The sequence below is a fragment of the Pomacea canaliculata genome, linkage group LG12 (genome assembly GCF_003073045.1).
Source record: "Pomacea canaliculata isolate SZHN2017 linkage group LG12, ASM307304v1, whole genome shotgun sequence".
Classification (NCBI taxonomy): Eukaryota; Metazoa; Mollusca; class Gastropoda; order Architaenioglossa; family Ampullariidae; genus Pomacea; species Pomacea canaliculata.
This window is the reverse complement of record NC_037601.1, coordinates 19,702,257-19,719,731: the sequence shown is the minus strand read 5'-3', so window position 1 is coordinate 19,719,731 and position 17,475 is coordinate 19,702,257. Positions and strand designations below refer to the sequence as shown.

Below are 17,475 nucleotides of genomic sequence, written 5' to 3'. Positions count from 1 at the left end.
TCTGGTTAATCGAATGGATGCCAAAGACAAAGGGCGGGTGCATATAGGGTTGAACCATGAACGCCCGATCCTCGAGTTACAATCATTCATCATTTTTCAAACCGACTCATCCACTCACGCATGTTTATTCTTTAATTCAGATTTAATGAAAACCCGCAAAGTTGTGAAAGCATATTTATTTCCGTCACTGGGAGAAAGCAATCACAATCGCTAGCGGTGTCCGATTGTCCGACGAAACCTAGTAAAAGGGAAACAACCAGCATCTCTTAATTCTTCTCACGTGTTGCTTCCCCATAACTGAATCCTTTCAACATCTTTTCGTGTCTTGGGTGTTAAATTTTCTAGTTTTCATAATTTAACTCTATAAATAAAAATAACAAACGTCATTATAAAGTGTTCATATCTATGTGAAATATTTTTATTCAATTTTTTCCCCTTTAAAAATAAAACTGCGGTGTAATAATAGCCCAAAATAATAATCATTTATTCCAGTTTCTGACTTTGTAACGAAAGTTTGGTTGATTTCTACAAAGTAAATGCTAGCAGGAATAAACAGATATGTTGTTTTATTTATTTTATTTTATTTATTTATTTTATTTTATTTTTTTTTTTTGTTCATTAAAAGATAAATATTTGTTGCACTTGAGGTCTCAGCAGCATGGAAGGGCGATAACTGCAGACTGGGAGATTGTGTGGACGAAGTTGAGGACTGAGGTGATTACAGGCAAGCCCCATGCCAACACGGTAGCCTCCTGTCGTTCTGGCTCCTAGAGCCTACAGTTTGAATGACATACCTTTACAAGGTAACTGTTTTATACTTTTCTTTCAAAAGGTACATCGTACAATTTTGAGCGAATATCACAAGAGGGAAGAAGTGGGAATGGCATCGACCTACATTTTCAACAGTGAGGCATTGATGCACTCCCAGCAGAGGAAGTGAAGATGATGAAGGAATAATTTCAGTTCAAAGAGTAAAAATGGTGGGATTTTTTCCAGTTAGGAGTTTCACGGATCATTGAAATGTAGGATTTTCTTACATAGCAGTAAAATCGAAAAATGATGTGGTCGATGCTGTCTTATTTTGGGATGCTCTTCCTTTCTTGTTTCGTTCTCTTCGGTCAGTATACACTACATGCCAACACAAAACTTGCTTTAAAAACGTTTTGACTAGAGGATTATTTTTGTTTCACGTTATCTCAGAAGACACAAGTCACAAAGTAGTCACAGTTATCGTACAACACACACATTTTTTTCGACTTTTTGACAACAAGTGTCCACCCCTACTCGTATCAGCTCAACAGTTAGCAAAAACAGAAAAGTTCATAATAAAAACATCGGCGAAGTGGGCACAGCTTAGGCGGATTAGAATCCATATCTGATCGTCTAGCATTAAATATTAGTCTTCCTTAATTTCCATAAAGTAGCTGCTTGCAATGTCTTTGTCAAAATCCTTCAGTATGTGTAAACCACATATCAACAGATACACCTATGTTACACACATGAGGTGTATATAATCTAGTTAACCTGTTTTTTAATTCATTCAGAACTTGGTGGTAAACCATTCCAGGCTGCATTGAGCAGTGTTACTTCATGTTCTCTAGACATTAAAGTCATGACCCTGAACTTTTTTTGTGTGTCTCTGAAGTAAAGTTTTTTTTTTTTCAAAAACAATTTGCTTTGATAGCTTGAGTAGGCCCTCTGAATCACTGTTGACCTTTACAGAAGGGGGATTTGGCTAATGCCTTGTTGTCAGACTGATGATTGAGTCATTAGGACAATATTACTTATTATTAGCCTTCTGAAAACTTCCTGTTTGGCAAGTAACATTGAGTACCTGATTTATCATGGAAGGCAAAAAGAAGAGAGAGTGATGGTTTGTCTTCTCACGCCATGCCTTAGACATGATAAACCACTCAGAGGGACATTTACCTTCTTTATGTTTTAATTACCCCTCATTGGAAATCACAAAGACTGATAGTAGACACAAGGAGAATGGGTTGTTTCATGCACAAAAATATGGTCTTAGAATAGAATTGTAGAGGCATGTTAGTATCAAGCCACATGGTGTGAGGGTTTCACGCTGTTTAGCTGTACTTCATTAGCGCTGCTATCTCTTGCTTTATTGAAACTAATGATCGAGGATCACTTCCTCTAGCTTCCCATGTGTGTCATTTGTGCCAGTCCTTGTTCTGCTGACAGAATTTTAGCACACACCTTCGGGTTATATTCTCTGGCTTAGTTTAAAAATTTCAGCAATAACTGACATTTTGCTTCAAATAATGATGTAAAATTACAGGATGTGATGCATGCAAGGAATCAAGTATCTGTACAGTACATAAAACAATCCTTCTTTGAGGAGTCTTTCACATTTTTATGTTTTTTTGTGCTGTTGGTCATGAGTGAAATTTGTCATAAATAATTTGTATTATGTGTTATGACAAACTGTTCATTTTGCTTCAGTTATGAACTTTCCTATTTAGATCAGTTTTAATTTATAATGTGTTCAGTAAAAATCTGCTGTTATTGTTGTTGATTTGTTGTTGTAGGATTTTAACAAGTTTTAACTTTTATTGACTGCATAAAATATGGAAAATGTTCATGTTTATTTGTATTCATTTTCATGTGTCTTCACAAACCTGTACTGACTGCAGGGTGGTTTGCTAATATTTACTTGCTACTTCAGTCATAGAAGAGAATTCAGTGTGTTAATTCTTCCATAATTAGCAAAGAAAATACCTGTTCATAATGTCCCAAATCTCTGTATGGCTCAAAGTTGAACTTTATACTTTCTTAGTCTGGGACAGATAAATATTGTAATTAAATTTTGGTGTGCTTGAAAGAAAAAAGCTGAGGGAAAGACAGAGTGCTCATATGTTTAAATATGTCTGTCTGCAAAGCATATGTACAGTAAATTGCCACTTAACATTATTTTGTTGTAATGATAAGGATGAAAAAAATTATTCCCTGCTGAGACCTTTGTCTTTGGAGTTTGCACATTCTCTCCATATCTGTATAAGTTTTCTTTGGGTACTCCAGACTCCTTCCACGGGTCTTGGGACTTTATTTACAAGTTTGGGGATAGTTTTTCTGTGGCCAGAAAAGTAATGTAGGAATTTAACTTGTATATCAGTTAGCATAAGGTAAAGCTGTTTTTTTAAATGTCATTTCATGTAAATTATGCAGTTACATTGTAAAGTGTACAACTAAAGGGATAATTTTCATTGAAACAAGTTTCATTATTTTAGTCAAAATTGGTTACCAAATGTGGCCATTTGTTTCAGGAAAAGATATTTTATACACTGTTAATTAGAATTTGTTGTAATAAAATTTGATATTTTTTCAGAGCAAAAATGAAATTAGAAACATTTGAAATCCACTTCGAAAACCCTCGGGGAGTTTTTTCAGCAGGAGATCAAGTGAAAGGACATGTAATTGTGAAGCTGCGCAACCCAATGAAAATTAGAAGTATGTATACAAGAATGCTTTATTTTGCTTTTATTAATTACTGTTAATGGTAACTAAGTGAGTGTTACAATATTTATGTTACTTTGTGAAACAGACTGCAGGAAAATTTTTTATTCTACTATTTCTCAGAGACTCACCATCTCCTTCTATTTCTCATATTCTCTTTCCCTTGTAATTTAAGTCTTTTTTTTTTTTCTTTAAAGTTGGTGCAAGGAAAGTGAACATAATTTATTCTTTATTTAGTTTCTTTTTCCCCAGCACTTTTTCTTCTTATTTTTTTAATTTTATTTTTGTTTGCTATTAATCATGCTAAGTTAGTGGTGTTAGCCTGAACACTGCCAGTAAAAAGGACCCTTTTAAGAGTAAACAAAGAAAGATTTCTCTGCCAATGTTTGTATGTATTTGTAAATGCGATGAGTAAAAAATACCATTGTCTTCTTTCATAAACATTTTCTTTTTTGTACTTTTTCTAATTTTTCAGAAATAAGTCTCTACTTCGAAGGGAGATCAAAATCTCATTGGGAAGTTCGGCATGGACGTAGCAAGACTGACTATAGGGCGAACGAAACATATATTTGTGAGACTTTTGAACTTTATGATATGGGTAAGCCGTCCTTTGAAATAAAAATTGCTTTATGCATATGTTGAGACCAGTTAGCTTTTATATTCAAAATTAATTCACATCATTAGCTTCCCATTCTGAATTTTCTCCTTATATCATTGATGTTTGTATCAAAAGCAAATTGTTCAAAATGTACCATTTGATTTTTTTTTTAATTGAAAACAACTTTTACTTTAAAATTTTTTTTTAATATCACATGCTTGCAAATTGTAAGTAGTTTGCAGGTGAGAGAGGAGATTTTGTGTGTGTGTGTGTGAGTGGATGTGTTGTGCATATTCCATATGGGACATAGAAACAGATTAACAACTGAAGACTGATGGAAGGGGAAGATCTCTATATTGATAATTTTAATTGTCAGTATTTGTTGAAAATGTGAGTTCTCAAATCATTATTTTAATACTACAAACAGATATTTAGGAGACACCTTTATGCTTTAGTGAGCAGACAGAATAACAGTATATTTCCTTCAACTCTTGTCTGAGACCCACTTTGTTGCAGGACAAGGAGGGGCAGATCACCCTGCAGGAGATCACAGTTACACCTTTTGTTTGCAGCTCCCCTCGACTTTGCCCTCATCCTTTGAGGGGCGCCGTGGTTATGTACGATATTTCTGCAAGGCCTCCATCAACCGACCCTGGAAATTTGATGAACACACGAAACGAGCTTTCACTGTCATTCATCACCTTGACCTAAATGTTGTACCAACAGCAGGAGTATGTAGTCATGTGCACTTTGTGTTAAAAGAAACTAAATTGTTTAATATTTCTCCACTTTATGTGTACTTGTAGAATTATTGTTTTCACTCTACACTCTATGTAAGACATGGCAAAATACTGAAAGCTTTGAGCATGTTGGAACTGGTGACTCATATGTCATTATATCAGAAATGCTATAACTCAAGAACCTCTGACATGAGACCTACAAAGAAGATTCCACATAATGTAGATTAAAAGAGACTTTAATGTGCATATGCTTACTTTTAATAGCCATTTGTCTGTTGTTGCACATCCTAACACTTTCATCAAATCCTAAGAAATGACTGCAAAGCACTTACATAAATATGGAATGCAACAAAGGAAAGCACTAAGACACCAACCCTGACAAAAGTGCTAGTCACTACCATTAGTGTGGATTGGGCTGGTCTGTAAAGTCTTCAATGGTGTGTGGTGTTCTTCGTGGTTATGTTGACAGATGCCAGTATGGGGAGAGCAAGATGAGACAATCGAAGGCATTTGCTGTTCTTCTGGAAATGTCCAGATAAGGCTAGCCCTAAACAAGACTGGCTATGTTCCAGGGGAGCCAGTTATTTACACTATTGATGTTTTTAACAAGTGTGACTTCAATATTGAACAAGTAGAGCTAGAACTGAAGCAGGTAGGTCCAAGGACAGAAGTGAGATATGCTTCACATGTGAAAGTCAAACATATACAGTGATACGCCAAAATATATGCGTGACATTTTGCATAGTAATAAGGACACTGGTGGTTTGAAATTTCTTCAATAGTATGTTGCTGTCAAACTATGAAAAAGAACTGGCTTTTCCTCTTAAGGCTTGTATGACAATGTTTGAAACTACACATCATGTTTTGGTTTTTTTGTGTGCTTTTTTTTAATGCAGTGTAAAATGAATCATTTTCTGTTCTCAGTTGGTAACATATACAGGCTACTCCAACTCCATCTTCTCTTCTGGCCACCCAAAGCATCACACAAAGCTTGATACTTTTTCTCTCTTCTCCACGACCAACCGCATTAAGAAAAACTGTGAAGAGCACATCAATCGAGCAGCTCCTGTTCCAGCCTTGCCCCCTTCAAGGCTTGAAGGATGTGGCATCATTGACATTTCATACTTCGTAGGGGTAATTGCTTTTAAATTATTTTTTATCAGAAACATAACATTTTTATTAGTTTTTATTTTCATTTCATTCATTTATTGGCAAATTTATATTGGCATTTCAGAAGGGCTTGAGTGTTGTGACTGCTGACCAACAACTGGGCTTGCAGTTATTTTGGAAATTCTTCACCTAGGAACTAATGTTACAGGGAAAAAACTGCTGCATTAAAAAGCAGAATGAAATTCTCCATACAGTTACCTTGAAATTTATTTCTTACATCATGACTGGGTTAAGATTTGTTTTTCATATCCTTGTGTTCATAAAATTCCTGCTATAGTGTGACTGCTCTCCTGTTTGTTTTAGGTGCTTGCCCTTCCCCCATTTCACCCTTTACTTCTCTATTTGTTTGGTGCATGCTTATGTTAAATTTTAAATAGTTCTGATGTCACTTTGCAAATAAGATCTTCATACCAGAGCTAATTAACTCCAGCAAAAGTTTCACTGTTGTTATAGTCTGCTTGGGTATTTTTAGCTGAAGGTTCATGTGCGGTGGACTACTGTTACTTTGGAGAGAGAAATCGTCATTGGAACCGTCCCCATGCGATTTGTTCCCTCCAGAGAATCAGCCAGCCCAGCTCGCTCCATAGCAACTGCTCCCTCAGCTCCTCCCATGGAGCCTCCACCCTATTCAGAACGTGAGTGTCATATTATTTAATTCTATGTAATAAATCTTTGAACCATCAAAAACTTCGGAGATGGATGTAATTTTTGGGTGTGTGTGTGCAAGCACACAGTTTTTTTCCAAGTGACTAAATTCATTTATTAAAATATGCTAATTCTGTAAATCTGAGTAAATACCCCTCACTCAAACGTTCATATGCACAGAAAATTGTCAATAGGATGAATGGATACAATATGTTAAACAACACTGCCACCCCAAAAAAAATAGAAGACCTTGGTGTATCCCTGTCATAAAATTGTCACATTTTTTATATCTTTCTGTGTACCTTTTAAGAATGTCTATGTTTAAAGTCATGACTCTCATGTATGCAGAAATATCAGTACTCAGAGTTCTGTAATTGAAATCTTGTAATAAACACAGAGAATAAAGAACAAAAGTATGGTCAGGTCCAGAAAATCTCTGAATACTCTGTCCCTTTTATTTTTATTCTAATGGTTAAAGCTGGTCAACTTGATTCATTTTCTTCTTTTTATTTATTTATTTTTTTTTTTGAACAGCTCCCCCATCATATGAAGAAAGTGTATTCGGTCGTGTAGAGATTCGTGATGAAAATGATGATGAACACACTTCAGGTCAGATGGGTTGGGCCCCATCTTACCCTGTCTACCACTATGATGCTGCACGGCAACATTTTCAGATTCTTCCAGCAGTTCCAGCACAAGAGGTTCCATCTGGAGCTCCTCCAGCATACAACCAGATCTGATCCTGAGAATTTGTCATTCCCAGCATGTTACCACTCCTCATGAAGTGCACTGAACATGAAGCTAAACAGTTTCAAAAGTCAAGGTCACATCTCTTCCTTTCAGTCTATTCATGCTTTTTCAATTATTTGCTTTTGAGATTGGCTTCATTTGACTGTATGATCTAAATGTGTAAACATTGAGAAACAGATTCTCATACTAATGTCTATAAGACAGTTAAGTTTGGAGAGATCTTGTCTCAGAACATTTTCTTGAACTCTTTGGTTGCATGAGGTAACATTAATTTGTTTTCTTTTTTAGCATAAAAGTAATTATAAGGCATGTTTCCCCTTTGCACATTAGGGGCAGTTTATGTAATAAATGGAGAAACAAGCTCATTCAACCCAGTCATGGTCAGTGATTTGAACAACCGATCAGTTTCTTTTGATTAAATTTTCCTTTTTGAAGATTTTCAATATTTGGGAAGAAAAATCTCAGAAGCGTGTATCTGTAGGGAGTGATGCATGTGCGTGTCTGTGTGTGTGTGGGCATGCATGCAAATGGGTATGTGTGTAGGCTCACACATGTGTACTGTTATGCATACTTTTTGAGGATTTTTTTTTAATTAAGTGTAAAGAGCACAATTTCATCTTTCAGCCTTTTTGTTTCATCTGTTTTTTGTTTCTCGGGGTTTTTTTTGCTGTTGTTTGTTGTCTTTAAGATGTCTTGAAGAAAATGGTTGTTGCAAGAACCTAACATGGTCTGACAGCTTTGCAAAACCCCAGGATTTTCAAACTACAATATATTAAGACCACCCATGTTATCACCTTGTTAATCTTATTAGATGCTCACTCTCCATGCTTGGTCAGTTCTGCATTATGCATGATAGGTTCAGAAATCCTTGCACTTAAATAGTGCATGTGATGCATATGCTGTGATGACACACAGTGTCTACACTGATATGTGCCAGCTCTTTCATTTATGGAAAACAAATGACCAGTCGCACAATGACTGTAACTGACGTTGACTTCACTATATGGAAATGATACCAAGTTCACATTCAAAGAGGAAATACCCTATTGTGTGCCAAAGTAGTCTGGATTAGCATGGACTTCTGCACAATACCCAGAGGACAGAACAATACCCAGAGGAGTGGATAAGACACTTTGCAACAAATTTACTCTTGTGCATGGAAAGTATGTGTTTTGATCATGATTTGCTGAACAAATTTTTTTTTTCCAGAACAGTAAACTCAATTCAGGGATGTAAAACACTTTGCTCGTAGAAGACTTCATTGAGACAGTTTTGAAGGAGTGATAATTGTATAGCACTTACTGAGGATATTCAGGTAAAAACAAATAGGATCTTTGAAATGTATTTACTTTTATTTACTCTTTGTGTGTGTGTGAGACATGAGACTATGTAAAGGCCTTTTTCTGAAGGCAAATGTACTATAGGTAACTTGCTACTGTTACTGTCATTAATGAACACTGTTACTTTTTCTACATCAAAATTTGTTTTGGTAGATTAGCACATTAAAAACAACTTTAAAACCTTTATTTAAAAGACTTAAATAAAGGAGTGTGGCAGATGTATATGTGTGTGGGAGGGGATCACATGCATGTCTGCATGGTGCATTGTGCATGTGTGTAAACAATGCATTTCAATCTCTACACATCCTTTTAATGTTTTTATCTCCACCACCAGCTTGCTTTCGTTATATCAGTCCATGTATTTCATCATATGAGTTGTTTAGGCTCTTTAATTTTTGTTTGCAGAAGACAGGAAGCTAGTACGGGATGGGGTATTTGTACTATTAGGACTATTGTTATTGGTAATTATGTCCAGATCTTGGATGAAAATTAATCAGTAATCACTCTGCTAAAGCTGAAAGTAAAAAAGTATAATTATTAGATATCTTATGATATAACAAAGAAGCTGATTTATTTTATTGGGCCATTTTACTGGATTATGAACTTTGATATGTTTATCTGCAAGTTATCTGTTTATGTTAAAAAAATAAAGGTTATGCATGTGTGTGAAGAGAACGTTAAAGCACAATACATTCAAGCATTAAAGCACAATACAGCTTCATATTCAGTATGTTCATTGCTGGCTGTAACTTTTTGGAGTGGGAACTCAAAATATAGAGCAGTGCACATACTGGTACAGGCTGGAAAATGCCATACTGCATCTTCCCAAAATTCTAGTAAGTACAAGCCCTTATTTAGCAAGTGCACAAAACTATGCATAAGTCAATGTTCTGGGCCTTTTCTGCTGCTGGCAAGGTATTAAGACTGTGCTTTGAAAGAAAGATTAAATATCTTCCCCACAAGCGCTGTGTAGGAGCTTTCTGGGATCTGTTTTAGCAGATTGCTTTGTGCTAGCTTTTGGTTCAAAGGATTTATTTTTGTCCAGTGGAAATATTCTTTATTCTGTTTTGTTGCATAGGATTTCATCATATGAATGTTTCAGGCTCCCTTAAATAGGATTTTTTATGTGAATATTGTTTGTTGTCCTGTTATTTAGGAAATTTTTATGTAATTAAGCTGTTGTTTCACTATAGCTTTTCCTGTTGCATCCGGAAGTCTATATGCCTTCACCATTTGTGATGTGATCTCTTTAATGGATATATGCTTTTATATGTTTTCCATTTAACATGGCTTTTCTGAGATATGTATAATTATAAAATTTTCAGATTGACATCACATCAATGAATTTCAGTGCTATAGCAAGTAATTGAGATTCACCTGAAATATTTCTTTGCCATTATTTTGTCTGTTATTACAATGCATTTTTGCCTGAAAGCTTTCTTTATGTGTTTAGTATTGAGAGTTAATTTTTAGGATCTGGTGAAAAGCCTGGTTACATAAATTCTCATCTCTCCATTCCATACACAAGGGTGCTTGTACAATCCATTTACAGGCACGTAAAAGATAGGGAACGGAAATAAAGCATGTTTGTACAGCTCATCCTAGACCTTTAGTGTGTTGAATGTCATAAACAATGGAAAGTGCACGTCGAAGTTTTTTTGTTTCTTTTCTAATGAATGAAATTGACATATTTCAACAGTTTGCAGCTGTGTGTTAAGGTATAAACAGATGTTACCTTTGACATTAGATCACATTGTTGAATTTAAAACTTTCGATGGTTCACAGCAGTATTCCTGCATTTGATGTTTTGTGGCATCTTCAAGTTTGAACCTTAAGCATAAGGAACACCTCTACAGTGACAAAAGGAACTTGACATTTTAGAAATGGTTATTGTCTGTCTTTCTCACAAACATTTGAAAAACATGTTTTGTAGGCTTAATTTTTGATTTTATATAGTTGATGCTGAAGCCCACTTTCAGTTTGTTGTTTTCTTTAATTTGTGTAGTTTGTTCTTTAAAAATTAACAGGCTGCCTGATAAAACAAGCATGATACTCACTTATCTACAAGTCATCAGTGACTGACTTACTGTTGCACTTTCTGTGCTTTGGTGCTTTCAATAATTTTTTTTAAAGAAGTATTAGTATGCTTCTAATTGTGTTTCCCTTTGATTTTTTTTTTAATCCTGTGATATACAGCATATGAAAATAGTCTGCAAAATGGTCTTCTTTGGAGACAGCGTTGTATTTATATGTATCAACTGCATTGCTTGTCCAATGTCATTTTGATTTCCCAAGTCATTGCTGGTAAGTGTTTGTGTCTGTCCTTGCCAGTGATAACTGTTGATGTTCACTACTTTTCTGTGCATGCTGAGGTCTAAATTTAAATTTGTTTAAAATAACTTTAGTCATGCATGATAACTTGTTTATAAATGTAAACTTTATTTTCACTTACACCTCCTTATGCACGTAGTATTGGTTGAGCATATATGAACCTTACTGCGCACAAAATGTGTAAATATGCTTTTTACTTAAATTGTGCATTTTTTATTTTATGATATTCTATAGCTTCAAACTTGTTAAGAAGGTCTATTCTTTAATTTTCTAAAAAGTGTTTTACAGAGTTATTATGACAGGATCTTCTTTCATTAAGTTGTTTTACAAACATTCAATTTTTCATGGAAGTAGTGAAATCATTTGAAAATGGAATCATGTAATGGAACTTATTTCACACAAAGGGTATCTAAGAAAATAATCCACATTAATTATGAAGAGCAGTAAGTAGGCAGTGTATTTATATCTAAAGATATGTCAGGCTCGATTTACTAGACAAAAATAGGTAAAACATTTCATTTCAACATTTTCATTTATTATTCTTGGGTTTATTATTTTGATTGTTTATCTTTTTTTGTTTTCTTTTATATTTCTGTATTCTGATATGTGGATTTTAAAAAAATAATTTCTCATTGTTTTTTTTTTCATGTCGTTTTTTGTTGTTTTTTTTTAGAAAAAAGCTTTGCAGTATATTTTGCCATGTTTTTATCGCAGAAGTATTTGCTCGAACCTGTCATTGTTTCCAGTTTTATTGTATTTTCTTGCCTATTTATAGCTAAACCTCATTGTATCTCTTTATATTTTTCCCTTTTTGAAATACATTCCTTATTGATAGAAGGAACTCCGTAGCTGCATTGAAGCAGTTATTGCCCTTGTCTGATAACAAAAAAGTGTTCAATAGGCAGGCATAGACAGAGATGATCTCATGAATTTTAATCGTCTCCACAAAGGAAGTAAGCACATGGCATAGAACACCATCTTCAAAACCAAATAGCAGCGACAGTTCAAGTCTTGTTGGTTTTCTGGAGCTGCAGACATTAAGAGGCGCCATTCTCAATTCAGCTACTACTTAACAGTCACTTCTTATATTCCAGCTGCTGTCTGTTACTTTGGCTTTCTTGCTGGTGTCATATCTATGCCATGAGTAGAAATCATGATGACCAAGTTTACTCACTTAGCGGTATCAGGAAATGAAAGCTAGTGCTTGTTTATCCACATTCTCAACTGACAGCCTTCCAATTTCCAAAATAAAGGCATTTTGATGACTGCTGCCTTTGAGCTTTTCTTTTTCCTTCTATGATGTATTCTTCAGGCCTATGATATTGGCTCACAACATGGTGGGCTTTTTACAAATTTAGTTTGCACATTGCGAAGTCTTTCAATTTTCATTGATAGGATTTTCTACTAGCATAACTGGGCCACCAGTTTATTATAAGTGCTTGCTATTGACTTTGTGATGCTGTTTTATGCTGTACATTCTTCAGTTGTTGTCTTTTTTAACCTAAGCACTTACAGTACTTGCCGAGAATAAAAAACTGAGATATATATATATACCAAATAATTTTGTATTCAGACAAAGGTCAGTTTTTGAAAACAAGGTATTCTTAGGGGGTTGGGATACATTTTTCATGTCCTGCTGACCTGTTTTATTTTTATTAACACTACTCTGCAGCTGATTTGATCCCTGCTCAGTCTTTTCTTGACAATCCACTGTATGCATTCAAAAGAAGCCCATATTTCTACCTCTTTCAAGATTTTATCTAAAAATACATTAATAAAGCAGTCACTGTGGATGGCTTGAAAATGATTTAAAATGGTCATTTACTTTTAATAAAGATAAAGCAAAGAAAATGAAGAGTACAAATCTTTGGTGTCACTTGAAGATACCTTTGGCGAAAACAAATCCCTTGGTGACAATTCAAAAAAATCTGTTTGTCTGTTATATTTGAAACCTTGTATCTGTTTTGTTAAGCTAAGGTACATAAGAAAAAAGCTTTGAGGATGCTTCCAGGGCTTCTGCTAAGGCTAAATTATTTGGGGTCCCAGGGACCCCTTCTTCAGATTTTTAAGGGGTCCCTGTTCTTCCCACAACTTTGAATGGGACCCCATCGACGAAAATTGAAGGGGTCCTCCGAACTTTTAATGCGTACTGTACGCAATTTTTTGCGTAAGCAGAAGCCCTGTGCTTCTATTGAAGTTTTTCTATGTTTATTGTTACTATAACATTTCTACATAAGTAAACAGATAAACTGGTAGGTATATGTGCAGTCTCAGTTTGTAAACCTTTCATCTGAATCCATACAATTTTCACTTGAATTCTTTTGGCACTTTCTTTATTGTCTTTTTTATGTGAGGCAGGGTACAGTGTAGGTTTATAATATCAGTCCTTACAGGACATAATGTAAATGGCCTAAAAGCAAGCACCTCAGCTCCATCCAAAAATGTGCATAAATATAGTCATTGTATGTGATCATTGTGTAAACATTTAAATGTGGATTTCTTTCATTTCCTAGAGCTGCTTGATTAGAGAGTAGCCTGTCTTGATGTCACTACAGTTTTCAGTGTAAGCACCAAGTACAATCGTGTTAATCAGGTGTAAAGACATTCCTGACCAAGCAGCTACTTTTTTCCTCCACATTAATGGCATTTGTATGCAATATATGACCAAGACTCCACTGCTTATGTTAGCTCACTTACTTTTTCTTGCTTATTTCATTTCACCAATTTTATAGCGCTTTGCTTTCACCAAAGGAAGTAGACAAGTCAAATTTAGCTTTCCTTAATGGAATTCAGAATGTAAATCTTTTTTTTTCTTTTTTTTTTTTGAAGTTTGGATTTTTAGTACTTATTGGTGGACTTTTTCTTGAGATATGTTATACAAATGTGTCTTAAAGGGTTGCTTATTAGTAAAAAGTCTTTTGGAGTAAAAATACTGTTCACATAAACTCAGTGAGCATGCTTCCCAAACTTCCCTGCTATGGCCTCTTCTTAAGGAAAGACATAAATTACCAATCCTTATCAAATCTCTACAAACCTAGTCATTAGATTAAAAAAGGGATTTACTTTTTTCTCAAGGATAAATAATGACCCTTAAGGAAGCCATTTTTTTAATATACTTTTGAAGATTTGTTGATTTTGATTTTTTTTAATTGAGGAACCTGCCACTGGCTGGATTACCCTAACAGAAAATGTCACCACTTGACCAGTGGCTATTTTCTGTGAAAAAAGAGGATAGGCCAGTGTCTGGTTATGTACTTATCTTCATTTTATCAACAGTCAATAAATACAAGCATGAAGCAATATTTTAAATTTGGTGTTTTGGGGGTTGAAGGGAGAAACACTTTAACATGTTAATTGTGAGGACATAGGACATAATACTACTGGTGTTATTACATAATCTTGATGAATGTCTTTAAGCATTAACATTAAAGAATTGATAAATAAAAAATACTTAAATTTTAATACTAGGTTGCATTTGTGCATCTTGTACATATTGGGAGGAATGGGAGAGAGAGAGGGTGAGAGAGTAAGTGTGACGGGAATCCTGTGGTTTTTTGTTTTTTTTTGAGGAGTTGATATTATTTTGTTTTTCAGAAGAAGGGGATATGGAGAGGATGGCCGTGTTCAATGTTTTGCTTATCAGAATAAACGTCTAGTCATTTTTATGCAGCCCATCTTTAGTGGCAAGTCTGTCTTTTTCATTCATTATGAAACTTTACTGGATGACTATATTTGCATTTTTTTACCAATTGACATCAGAGCATGGTAGTTAATTTTTTGTCAGGGACTCTCAAGAGTGCTGTTTGGTTCACAAATGTACAATATTACTCCTTATTTATTCTTGCAGAGGACTTGCTGGTTGCCATTTGACAGTTTTTATGACAATATTTTTCTTTTAATGTAGTTGGTAAAGGTTGATAAAGGTAATCAACAGTACTGCATGTAAATTCTTTTATAAATTGGCTGTCAGATGCATTTATCTTTGACTGCCAGCTGTGAAAATAAGAAGTTACTAACAAGACATGAGGTTTGTATAAGGCTGTTATGTAATGTCTGCAAATGAACTTTGTTTATTAGTGTAGTTAAAATGGTATAGCTAGAAAAAGAATGAATTCAGCATTGATACCATCTGTATTACACGTCATTTCTTTGCAAGTATGTTTTTGTTGTTTTACTGCATTAAAAGAACAACTGTACCTCTTGTACAAAACCAAGTACTGATTGATTACATTTGTCATGTTATTACTGAAGAAAGTGATGTGAAACTTAACACGGCTGGTGTATACCCCAGGCCCTCAGTTCTAACAAAATGCTGTAAGAATTCTGCACATTCTGTAGAATATTAACTTTATTGTGACAAAGTCTTTCAAGTTGCTGCTACATATTCCTGTCATTCTGAGTCAGATCTGACATGGACTAGTGGTTTGTCAAATGTTGACTCTAAAAAAATTCAACATTTTTTGGAAAAGTAAAGGTGGACGCACAGTCACTAATTAAAGCTGTCTTGCAAATCGAGGTTGAACACTCGACAGTTAGCTGCCCGAGTTGTGTCTCGCCTGTAGCCTTGGGTAACGTTGTCATGGAGTGACGTAGATGCTTGAACCTCCAGGAACGGTCTCCCAGCGTGTTTCACGGGTCTGAGTAATTTTGACCGGTCAGGGTAGGGGCGTGTGGGGGCGACATTCATTTGCACTTTAAGTGTCCCAATGAATTTTATTTTGTGCACACAAAAGGTCACGACCTTACTGAGGTGAGCGCGTACGTGTAACAAGAAAACTTTAATTCACACATTTAATTAAAGTCAATCGATCCCCAACCAGAAAGACGGAGGGCGGGTTTGATGCACTGTAGATAGCACCCGAAGCTGCGTGGAGGATGTGTGTGTGTGAATGGGGAGGGTGAGGTATATCCCCAAAACGTGCACAGGCAAGTACACATTGTGAAATGCACGATCCTGCTGCTGTACCTGCTGTATATGCCACCCGTACCTGACGGCTGTATGAGTTCTGACCATGCATATATATTGTCTCAAGCAGTATTTACAAATATATGACATGCTCCCACTTTCTCACCTTCTGTTTCTCACACATGGAACGTACACAGGTGTGTATGTGTGAGAGAAAATTGGGGGGGGGGGGAGGAGGAGGAAGGAGTGCACGAAAGAGATAACGTATTTGAGAAAACGAAAACGAAAGTTCTGCTCATTCGTGTAACTGCAATGCACGACCTGGTTCCAAGAAGCGGGCGGCATGACATTTCTGTGAAATCAAATGTTGACCTTGGAAACGAAGGGCCAGGTAGGAATGGGCATTTGTGTATGTGACGTACAGGTGGTGTATTGCTTGTATTTCTTACACACCTATATATGGAGTGGTAAACCTAGCATGTTATTGTCGGGGGTGCTGTTAATGCACCGTACGTGCATGGAGTGTCACAATTTTTCAGATTGGCTGTTAGCCACACTTCTGTCTATAATCTGTAGAAGTTATGTTTCTGACATATATATATATTTTATTGTCATTTCTGACGGAAAATATAGGGGTATAAGCTATCCGCAATAATAATAAAAAAGGTTATGCCTGAAGGCATAGCCAATGGGTATATAGGTGGTGAAATGCAAGGAGGTAGGTGAACAGACATACAAAGGCAAGTCCCATAGCCCAAAGGCAGTAGAAAGCGAACATAATCGGCTCGATCACCATATTACTATTGCATAACATGTGGAATGCGGAGCCCAACTGGCCTATCCTTTCACTGCCTTTATCTGTCCTGATAAATCAGCTATACCCATTTCCGCTGAACATATGAACAGCTGCCAACAGGCCAGGGAGAAGTTTTAGCCATATGAACCAGTGACCTATAGCTCCACAGCTGAGTATATGAAATTCAAACTATATATATATACTCTCCACTTTTAAGAGGGATTTTAATGACCATTAAGTAATTTAATGAGACTGAAACAGGCCAGAAGTCTCAGAAACTCATTATCTTAACATGTCAAATTAGTGAACTCAAGGTAAGGTTTAAGGCACTGCATGAGTAGGTGTGATGAGCTGAGCTCCAAAAATTAAGTTTACTTCTTTCACTCTCATTGCTTTCTTTTGTAAGTTTACTTCAAAGCAAATATACAAACTGATAAGGAAAATATGCAATAATTAAATGTTTTTGGTTATTCAGATCTCGGCCGGCAGTTAATTGGAACTTCTGTCACACATTAAACATTTTCGTGCAGACACCTGCAATTGTATGACCAGCCCAGATAGTTCCTTCTGATAAAGTTTGATTAATTTCTCACTTTCATCTAGTTTGGCAACAACTACTGTTGGTCAAGGTGATAGTATACTTTGCAAGTAACACTCAGTTGTACTAAATGCTTTGTTTTACATTTTTCATTTAAAACTGTTGTTTGATTTGCAGATTTTATAAAAAC

The 17,475-nt window shown here is 35.5% G+C and overlaps 1 protein-coding gene across 2 annotated transcripts; it reads left to right on the top strand.

Annotated features, from left to right (window-relative positions):
- Positions 1–648: 648 nt before the first annotated feature.
- LOC112576873 (arrestin domain-containing protein 17-like) lies at positions 649–15,271 on the top strand. 2 transcript variants are annotated; one of them, XM_025259687.1, is made up of 8 exons: positions 649–803; positions 3,344–3,465; positions 3,947–4,069; positions 4,586–4,800; positions 5,279–5,461; positions 5,734–5,943; positions 6,452–6,614; positions 7,159–15,271. In XM_025259687.1, exons 2-8 carry the CDS (start codon positions 3,351–3,353, stop codon positions 7,362–7,364), a joined length of 1,215 nt encoding a protein of 404 aa, XP_025115472.1. In that variant the 5' UTR covers positions 649–803; positions 3,344–3,350; the 3' UTR covers positions 7,365–15,271. The 2 variants fall into 2 exon arrangements, with proteins under 2 accessions (XP_025115472.1, XP_025115473.1); XM_025259688.1 differs by lacking the exon at positions 5,279–5,461.
- Positions 15,272–17,475: the final 2,204 nt, after the last annotated feature.

Coding starts and splice junctions, on each gene's coding strand:
- LOC112576873 (XM_025259687.1), top strand. CDS start 3,351: ATGAAATTAGAAACATTTGAAATCCACTTCGAAAACCCTCGGGGAGTT. Junction 4,801..5,278: donor ATGTTGTACCAACAGCAGGA/GTATGTAGTCAT, acceptor TTATGTTGACAG/ATGCCAGTATGGGGAGAGCA. Junction 5,944..6,451: donor ACATTTCATACTTCGTAGGG/GTAATTGCTTTT, acceptor GGGTATTTTTAG/CTGAAGGTTCATGTGCGGTG.